Below are 9,812 nucleotides of genomic sequence, written 5' to 3'. Positions count from 1 at the left end.
TGTTTTTAAGATGCCTCAGGCTGAAATCCTAAAATGTTCAAAAATCTAGTTCCTTAAGATCACAGAATTCAAGCAGTTGGAATTAATTTGTACTTTTGAAAATTCAGTCTGTTGTATATTTGGTAAAATGAAACAAAAATATTTCATTCACATAAAAGAAGACATTGGTTTTGTATTCATAAGAAGTATTTAAAGATGCAGCTTTTTCCTTGAAAGCTAAAACAGCTTCCAGCAAGTTATAACTTATAGAATAATCATATTAAGCATATTTTAAGGCATATAATGTTCATTCTTGTAATTTACCACAATTAATACATTTTAACTATCACCTCATTACTTTATCTGGAGAGCTAACAAATGACGCACTTTTTGATGACTGTATTTCAGGTATTTATCAAATTACCTCTAATACTTCAATTGCCTTTATACCTGGAAAAATCAATATCTGATATGACTCCATGGTGTGTAGCAAAGTATATAAGCATGAAGTTTCTATTGCTTAGTCTCGATTTGTCACTTCAGGCCATCTGACTGAGAAGTGACTCTTAAATCCTCTTCATTTCACTGTTATCTGATTTGCAGGAATCCAAGACTTAAGCAAACATGTCCAACCCCAGTGAGGCAGAACTCATTCACATGTTTAAGGGGATTCCCTTTACCACCAGGTCTTCTCCAGAACTTTTAAAATCTTTGGATACTTTTGATGCCAGAGAAGATGATGTCCTTTTGGTTTCCTATCCCAAATCTGGTAAGTTCTACTTTTAGATGTTAATTGCAAGAAGTCTCCATTGTTTGTTCTCTGCTTAAACTAGTCGGGAAATGTCTGTGTACATGAAACAGGAAAGGCTGTTTGAGCATATGAATATATTATTCTGTTAGTAAGTGTTCAAATTATCAAAAAAAAAAGTGTGATATTTATCTAAATTTGACCCTTTAATTGAAAATAATCTCAGGTGTTTTCATGTTGGAAAGCAAATAAGTATTTCTTTCATGTAAGCAAAATCTGTACTTGAAGGGTTTTCCTAAGGACTTTCTACACATTTACGAACAAGTCAAGAGTCATATTAAGTTATTTGTATGGCTCTTGGCTGTAGATGTATTCATTTCTTATTCCCTCTCCCACTGCCTCATTGTACACAGCAGCACATACCAAGGAGAAAGCTCAATCAGTACTTCCCAAATATACAGACTCAAGTTACGATAAGGAAAAAAAACCCAGATAACTGTAAAATAAATAATGGAAATAACATAACCAACTCTCAGCTGACACGCATTTGTCTAATGAGATTGGTTTGGTACCGACATTAACACTTCTCATAGAGTTACTTTGTACTTCAGCTACAGCCCTAATTTTTCCAGTATTTATACATTTGGAGCCAATGGGATGATTCAGCTATGTAAGGTTTGTTGAATCTAGGGGATTAGAAGTATCATTTGTGCACTAGGAAGCTGTTTCCATATGCATGTTCCACATATTTTCTTGGTAACAAATCCTCTTTCTTTTCTTTTTTCCTTTAAATTACGTTTCTGCAGGCACTCACTGGCTTGCAGGAGTTATAACAAAGCTTTACAATACCCAAGTTACACTAACATCTCCCATTGAATTTGGAGACATTTCCAAACTTGAGGAGCTGAATAAACTCTCATCAAAGAGAATCATTCCAACACACTTAGACTACAACATGTTACCTCCAAATTTTAAGAATAAAAAATGCAAGGTAAGGCAAAAAGATATAAAGGCAGTAAGATACGTTAAGTGTCTATTAGGAATCTATTTTGGAAGAAAATTCAGTCTATCCCAATTATTAACAACAATTCTTAATAATTTTTAAATGATTTACAGTTTCCTGAATTGGTTTGCTATGAATTTTGGAGACACAGCCGACCAGCAGCCAAAGGCACCATGAGCAGAGACTTGGGCAAGGGACTGTGTTCTGCTCCTGCCTCACTGCTCCCATGGGGTGATTTGTATACCAGGCACCACACAAAATAGAACATCAAGATCTTTCAATCAGAAATATATTATTAAGGATGGGGGGAAGGGTGGTGTGAGTGTGTTCTCATGGCCCTGTTTCACTGGAGGACTGGCTTAGAAAATAGTTATCTTGGGTAATTAGAGGCTGTTCTGGGGGTGAAGGTACTCTGCCCCTCCTCTTGAAGCTTTGTGAAGACTCTTTTGTAAAGATCTATGGGGCAAACAGAGGAGAACTGAAGTGTGGGAAGCAGATTCAGATCACAGTTCTGAGTTCCTCCCGTGCTAATGTGGGAGATCTTTAAAAAATAAGTTCTGGGTCTCAGATTTTATATTAAAAGTTCAAAATTTCAGGATTACTCAGATCCAGACTTTTGGGACAAAGCTAGTTTGAATGAAAGGTCAAAATTTATGTTTTGCAGCAGTCCTGTGAATGTTAATTAGAAAACAGTTTCATGTATTAGTTACCATACTGACTCATGAGGTAAAATGAACACGTATATTATCATTAATAATCGTACCATCTTCATTTACAGATGATCTACATCAGCAGAAATCCAAAAGATACTGCAGTTTCCATGTATCATTACTACAGAGATAACCCAAACCTTCCCACTATAGACACCTGGACTGCTTTCTTTGACTTGTTCTTAAAAGGAGATGGTAAGGATAAATGTTTTCTCCTTGCAGTTTACATTAGCTTATTATGCACAGGAAGAATTAAGAAATGTGAACTATATGAAAACTCCTTACTGAACTCCTTCTTCATACAACTTTAGCTGTTGGGTTTTTTTTTCAGGATGAATTCTAATGCTAAACTAAACAAGAACAAATAATAGGATACTATCTTCAGCCCTGCAAGGAGACATTTTGATAAGTGGCTGGCTTATTTCAGCACAACTGCTCTTTGCAGGGTTTTTCTGTCCTTTGACATATCTGTTAAAAAACACAGACAAGTTACTGATTTTATTTCTTCCCACAAACTCTCTGAAGCCCCTGACAATTTATTGGTTCTGATGCAGATTTGTCTGTGTTAAAGCATTTCCAACCTTGTCTTGCAAACCATAGTAACAGGCTGCTTTCCATCAAGAGTTCATGTTTAAACTGTGATAGAGGAGGTATGCATATACAGCTCCTTTGCCATGTCACAGTGTGGGCAATGGGGCACATGGGAAGACCGTCCACAGGCTGCCCTGAGAGCTACACTTGCAGATCTAATGCCTTGTCCAGCCTTGAAGACTTGGTTGGCCCTTCAGAGGGAGTCTAGATGCTTTCGCAGAGCCCAGCTGCACATGCACTGCCTGATGTGTTGTCTTAGTAGCGGGGTCCAAAGACCAAGGACAAGAGTGAGATTTTTATGAGTGGCCATTCTGGCATGGAAACTGACAACACGACCATATTGCACTTATCTACTCCCATTTTTAGTGTTTTATTACTTCTTTGAGGACGTGTTCCTGCTATACAACCATAGCGACGATAACAGCAACAATTATAGATTGGCTTGAAAATTTTGAAAGAAAAGTGCCATTGCAGTCATAACCATTAGAGCTCCAGAAGTCAATCTATTTACTGCCTTGGATATGCTTTGGCTCAGACCTTGTGCTCCTAGTTCAGGGCAGCCCTAAGGCACATCCTTCAGTGATTTGCAGTATCTTGGCTTGTTTAGTATCAACTCTCAACATATGATAGTGAAAAAAATAAAAGAGGATTAGATTAAATTTTAAAAACATCTCCCATTTATCTGTAAATTAGTAGCCACCTTCTATTTTCTGTGTCCTTACACATGGCATAAAAAGGTAACTATGTGGGTTACAACAGAAATTTATGTAAGAGGTGGTGCAGAGATACAGTTTTTGCTCCTAATAGAAACATATTAAGGTCATGCTGCTTGATTCAGATCCTGTAGTAATCTTGCAAAGTTAATCTCAGTTCAGAACAAGGAGGAGGACAAACTGACAACTGTGATGGTGTCCCTGGAGTCTCCGAGGCTGTGTGCTGTACCCCTGAAGCCAACAGGGCTATTCTACGCAATTGCTGGCCACATCCTCAGCGTGGTTGACCAGGAGAACAGGGTTTAATTGCACACTGTGGAGCACATGTGCTTTGCAGTTAAACAGTACTTTATGTGCAGGAGAGGGCTACAGACTGGAGTAGTCAGTAAAATACTTAATTATAACTCACAGCTTGCAAACAAACTGATGCACCTTACAATATTATGCTTTTCTAGTGGCAGTTATAAAGCAGAGACACAGTTCTGGAGAATGCTACCTGTGATTGCTCTGTCCAGGCCTCTTCTCATCACCCTACAAGAGGCTTTCAACTCAGCTTTCAATGCAGTCCATCTTCTCTTTCAACCAGGAGGGTCAGAATTTTGTTTTTTAAAAGAAAGCTGAAATTTACTGTCCTCCTATGGCTTAGCAAAATCAGTATTCAGACAAAACAAGTACTATGAGTCAGCTATAAAACTGTAAGTTATCTATGTCATTAGCTGAATGATGTATTTGCATAACTTCTTTACATAATTCTTCTTTGATGTTTAAAAATAATACAGATTCTCCTCTGCTGGGACAAAACAGAGCTAACGAAAACATGCTCCATTTAAAGACTCCTTATTTCATTGCCTAGTGAAGTGATCATATTTCTAGCTGTGATCACAGTCATGCAAACATTTGCTGAGATGTTCAGATTTTGTTAGGCCAATACATTTTCCCTCATTACTGGCCTTTTCTTAGATTTGGAGCCTGTTTTCACTATAGAATCATATCTCAGAATAGTATCTGCACACCTAATATGAAAAAGAATTCAAACAAGAATGGTAAGCTAGAGTCACTTCACAAAAAGAATTCAATCTGTTTTAGAGGGATACAGGGTATATATTGTGAAGGGATCATTCCCCTAAATGTGTGAGGTACCATCAGAATTATTTATGAACGATGTTTATGTGAATCTCTTTTACATTGGTTTTGTTTTCAGTTGTCTGCGGATCCTGGTTTGATCATTTCCTAAGTTGGGAAGAACATGAAAATGACAAAAATGTACTGTTTTTATTCTATGAAGACATGAAGAAGGTAAATATGCTCTCTGCTCTGATTTCAGAATGCATTACTTGCAAATTAACATCATTAAAATATCAAAGAGCAAATTATAATGAAAAAGGAGAAAGAAGGAAGATGTGAATGTATGTCTTTGGCCATATTTTCTGTTTGCACAGAACTTTATATTAGTGAACTAATTCTGACTGCAAAGTTATATAAATATCAATCCTGTGAGGGCTGCATTTCACAGATGTAGGAGTGGGACATATATTACATTATTTTCCCCAGGATACAGGAAGAATTTTAAGTTAAGTTCCTTGTTCTTGGTCCTATGGAAAGACCAACCAAGGACATCTGTTGACGGCCACACATTATTAACCTGCTATACCTGACATTTCAGGTGAAATTTTCATAAAGTTATGTAAGACAGCAGAACTACTCATGGTCAGTGGGACTTACGCTCCCTATAAAAAACAAAATTAGAGGCTCGAGGGATAGGAAAAAGGTTTCAATGAAAGGAAATTATTATGCAGAAACTGCTTTGTTATTCTTTTAAAAAGTCAAATACCAGCAAACCTTAGCTTTCAGAGAATGAATTTTTGGGTGAAAACACTTTCTAGTGTTTCCATTAAAATAGTTTTGTTCCTTTTTTTTTTTTTTTTTTTTGCAGGGGTAAGGAGAAGTCCACTAGGGCATGTAAATAAACCGGTTGGATCTGTAGATATAGCACTTCCAGTGAAATAAGCTACTTACACAGAAGCTGAGCTTAAATTATTTCTCTACTCCCAGTGAAATAATTCTGAGAGACAGGAGGATACTTTACCTGCACTGAGAGTAAAATTGGCAATGTAACTAACTGTATTTGATATCACATACTTAGCATTTACTCATTTCTGTGATTATGGGTAAGAGAGGAATCGAGTTTACTGCACCCATCATCAACACAGTCCAATAACATCTTTAGCTTTGCTTGAAAGCAAATAAATGTATGATAAACTTGGTAGGTAATAAAAAGAATAATTTTCATATCAACTAAAAGTCTGATAGTCAGCTCGGAAATATAAAAGCTTCATTTTTCTTGTATCTCAGGATCTCCCTAAGGTTGTAAAGGACATTAGTTTGTTCTTGGGTTTAAACATCAGTGACGATGATATCCAAGACATCTGCAAGAAGTCCTCATTCTCAGAGATGAAAAGTGACACAGAAAAGGAGAACAGCAATCCCAGTCACACTGTTTGTGCACTGACATCCAACAGGAAGCTGATTTTCCGAAAAGGTGAGCTCCTGTGGCTGGGCTTAACACAGTAGAAGGAGTGGGAATCCAGCCAGAGGCCACAGTCCAGGTCTCTCCTGCACTGTAGTGATGTTTTGGGTCAGCCACAGGAAGAAGTGACAGGATTCTTCAATTTGAAGCCATCTTAAAAATGACGTTCTTTCTAAGTTCTCCGGTCGCAAATGCAGACTTATACTAAGGAAGCATGGGGGATCTGAAAAACAGTCTGACTAATATTGCTCTGTGGGAGCTTTTATGCTAAAAGAAAAGCTTCATGAAGCATTATTCTGTATCTGTCTTTTTTATCTAAAAGTTGACCACTTCAGTCTTTTACAACGTGTCTCCTCTGGTATCACCTGCAAAGGTCACTTTATTTTAGAAAGAGCTAGACACACTCCTTCCAAAGGAGACTGCTTGTAGCCTTTATCCTCCATACTATCTCTTATCTTATTGAAATGTTCCTGAAAAAGGAATATGCTGACAATGACAACAACAAAAGAATGGATGACTCAATCACCTGATGGCCTCACAGGCAGCCCTTAGACCTTGGCCAAGCTGGAATCCCTGGTAAAATCTTGAACAGTGCTTAGCTCAGATGGGACTTTAAAATACCTGCAGGAGCTGTTTTCTTGCTCCTAACATTTCCTCAGATGTGAATAATAATTAGATCAAACAATCATATTTAGTTGGATTTTGATTATTTTTACATAGTTAATTTTTTAACAACAATTGATAGTTTAAAACCAAGAGTTGTTTCAATTAATAAATAGGGAAATGCTCTTCTACATTTCACTAATTCAGAATGTTTTTACCAATGAGCTAAAGCAAATGCCAAAATACAATCTGTCAGTAAAAAACAAAAAAGCAAAACCCTCACATACACTTTTCTAAGTCAGTGACCTTTGACAAAGACATGCTGAAAGATTTGAAAAACACCAGTTTCACTTCCAAGTAGTTCCTCTTCAAATCCCAGGGGTTTAGCTAGTTGCAGCCAGTTTACAGAAGATTTATACATATATATTATTCTTCAGGCTCTCTTTTCTTGTCTCTGATGTCCAGAATGCTATTTTAGTGAGCAGTTTTGGGATCGCAGAATCATAGAGTCATAGAATCCCAGGTTGGAAGGGACCTCAAGGATCATTTGGTTCAACCTTGGCAAAGTACGACCTAAACTAGATGCCCCAGCACCCTGTTCAGCTGAATCTTAAAAGTGTTCAACGTTAAGGAATCCACCTTTTCTCTGAGGAGATTATTTCAATAGCTGATGGTTCTCATTGTGAAAAATTTTCCTCTAGTGTCCTGTCAGAATGCAAGGTCTTTAGAGGATGCATTGTACACATTGTCTCATTCAAATATGTCAGTTTAGTAAACAATTTCCTGTTTGCTCCAACTGGGTAACAGTTGAAACACTTTACTGAACATGAGTGTGCGTGGTCACCCAGAAGCAGCTAACTGCCCACTTATGTAGTGGGACATCTCTTCTGGAGAAAGCCTTAGAGATTAGGAGTGGGTTTGAGGGTGGGATTCATCTATCAGGGCACTCTGGGCTCCTTTTTTAGGAGTCTTCTTTAGCCAATGGAGACAAATGGCTGCTTTTGGGGCACCATTCATTTGATGAGTTTTAGATGTTGACTAGGATGAGATGGGTTTCAGACAGGAAGTAACAGTTTCCTCTACTGCCTGTGAAAGAGCCAAGGCAGACCTTTAACTGCATACATCTAAGGTGCAGAAGATGCCTCTCTGCTGAGATGACCAAGAGCTCTAATCCATCTAGAAAACCTGCTGCTCTTCATGTATCACTTAGTTGTTGGCACTAACCAAGTACGAGGCTGAGGGTTAACAGCGTTTATGGATGATGAACCAGCTGCTTCCTTCAGAGTCCCACCAGACCAATAAAACAATTACTTAGGACCATGACCTAACACAGAGACTGTGGTTAATAATATATTAACAATTTGTGCCAACAGCAACATTAACCAAACTGGGCTGCATTGAAATGATTTTCTGCACTATATATTGCTAACCTCACTGTTCTTTTTCTGCTCCTGCTCTCCTAGGCACTGTTGGTGATTGGAAGAACCATTTCACTCCAAAACAGAATCAAAGGTTTGAGGAGATATTTAACGAGAAAATGAAGCTCAGCAAAATGGCGAAAAGTCTCACCTATGAATTTTAACTGCATGTGAAGGACAATACCCAGTTATCAACAAACACAGACAGAGCAATTGGTGGGAAATTCTGAATGGGGGCTCCCACTCTGTTTATAAGCCTCCCAGCAGAAAGGATTGTAAACACCAGATTTTGCAGACAGGAAAATTCTGTCATGATGCTAGAGCTGAACTCAGCTTTCAGTGGGCAGATGTATATGGTTTTACAGAGTTAGGTGTCAGACTCATTTTTCTATAACCAAATCTACATTATAATTTATTTATTTTTTGCTCTAGAGGGATATGAATGGATGTCTTAGATATAATTTAGGAATTTTACCTAAGATGTAAAAAAAAAAAAAATTAAAACCAAACCCATAAGAATCTGACTATATGAAAAGTCTAAACCCACATCATAAGAAAATGACCAAAGATTTGACCCCAGCCCTGCTCCCTTCCTGATCTACCATGATTTAGAAAGTGCCTATCTTATCGGACTTGATACTGAAGTTGAAAACTACAGCTTTATATTTGACGATCTGAAGTGAAGTTTGTTTATAAAATGTCTTTTAAATGTCTTTTTTTATATGTATATAATATGTAGTTCTTCAATGTAATTTATTTCTGGGTTAGGTACTGTATAGTGTTTGCGTTTTAAATGCAACTAATATAAATCCATGTAAATTTCTGCACCATATGTTGGGAATTACAAACATGGTTTTTTTTCTATTTGACTTTCTTCCTGCAAAATGCTGGTTTCCACTGTTTTGATGAGAAGCATTTTACTTCATAGTCCTTGTGCAACGGAACTCAACAGTTCCACTGTGGTAAACAAACTGCACTCAGAGACAGTTTAACCAGAACACGACTTACTTATTTACCCTGCCCTGATAAGACAGATTCTCCAAGAATCAGCTGTCTGTGTTCATATCTGAGGGACTGTTCTAGGAACCCAGAAAGGATTTTTCTTCTGATTTATTCCATGATGTGTTTTCTGTCCTCACCTTCAATTTGCTTTGTAGGCTGGCTTTAAACACTCTTCTCCCTAAACTCGATCTCCCCAACCACGCAATGCCAAGGCATCAGCAGGCAGAAAAAAACATAGCAAAAGCTGTTTGAAAAGAAACTCATGCAGACAAACATGGTTACTCTGACTCTTGTGTGTTCCAAAGGTACACATCAGTAAGGCAAGGTCGTCCTCTTTTTCTGAGAAGCTGAGGTATGGCCTTATTTGCAGTGTAACACTAATGCTTTCTCTAGCCACACATTTCACACTTGCCACATAGCCCTCTCATTCTGTACCTTGCTTGTGCAAGCTGACCTACTGATTTTGCATCTGTATAAATGATACGGAAGTTATGTGCTGAGGAGATCAGTGAGAGAAA

At 37.7% G+C, this 9,812-nt stretch overlaps 1 protein-coding gene across 1 annotated transcript; it reads left to right on the top strand.

Annotated features, from left to right (window-relative positions):
- The first annotated feature begins 527 nt into the window (after positions 1-527).
- LOC115605645 (sulfotransferase 6B1-like) lies at positions 528-8,465 on the top strand. Its single transcript, XM_030480399.1, has 6 exons — positions 528-748; positions 1,534-1,718; positions 2,509-2,635; positions 4,946-5,040; positions 6,097-6,283; positions 8,338-8,465. The coding sequence occupies exons 1-6, from the start codon at positions 604-606 to the stop codon at positions 8,454-8,456; spliced, it is 858 nt and encodes a 285-aa protein (XP_030336259.1). The 5' UTR covers positions 528-603; the 3' UTR covers positions 8,457-8,465.
- The last annotated feature ends 1,347 nt before the right edge of the window (positions 8,466-9,812 follow it).

The sequence above is a fragment of the Strigops habroptila genome, chromosome 3 (assembly GCF_004027225.2).
Source record: "Strigops habroptila isolate Jane chromosome 3, bStrHab1.2.pri, whole genome shotgun sequence".
Classification (NCBI taxonomy): Eukaryota; Metazoa; Chordata; class Aves; order Psittaciformes; family Psittacidae; genus Strigops; species Strigops habroptila.
This window is presented reverse-complemented; position numbering and strand designations above follow the sequence as displayed.

Coding starts and splice junctions, on each gene's coding strand:
- LOC115605645 (XM_030480399.1), top strand. CDS start 604: ATGTCCAACCCCAGTGAGGCAGAACTCATTCACATGTTTAAGGGGATT. Junction 2,636..4,945: donor CTTGTTCTTAAAAGGAGATG/GTAAGGATAAAT, acceptor TTTTGTTTTCAG/TTGTCTGCGGATCCTGGTTT. Junction 5,041..6,096: donor TCTATGAAGACATGAAGAAG/GTAAATATGCTC, acceptor CTTGTATCTCAG/GATCTCCCTAAGGTTGTAAA.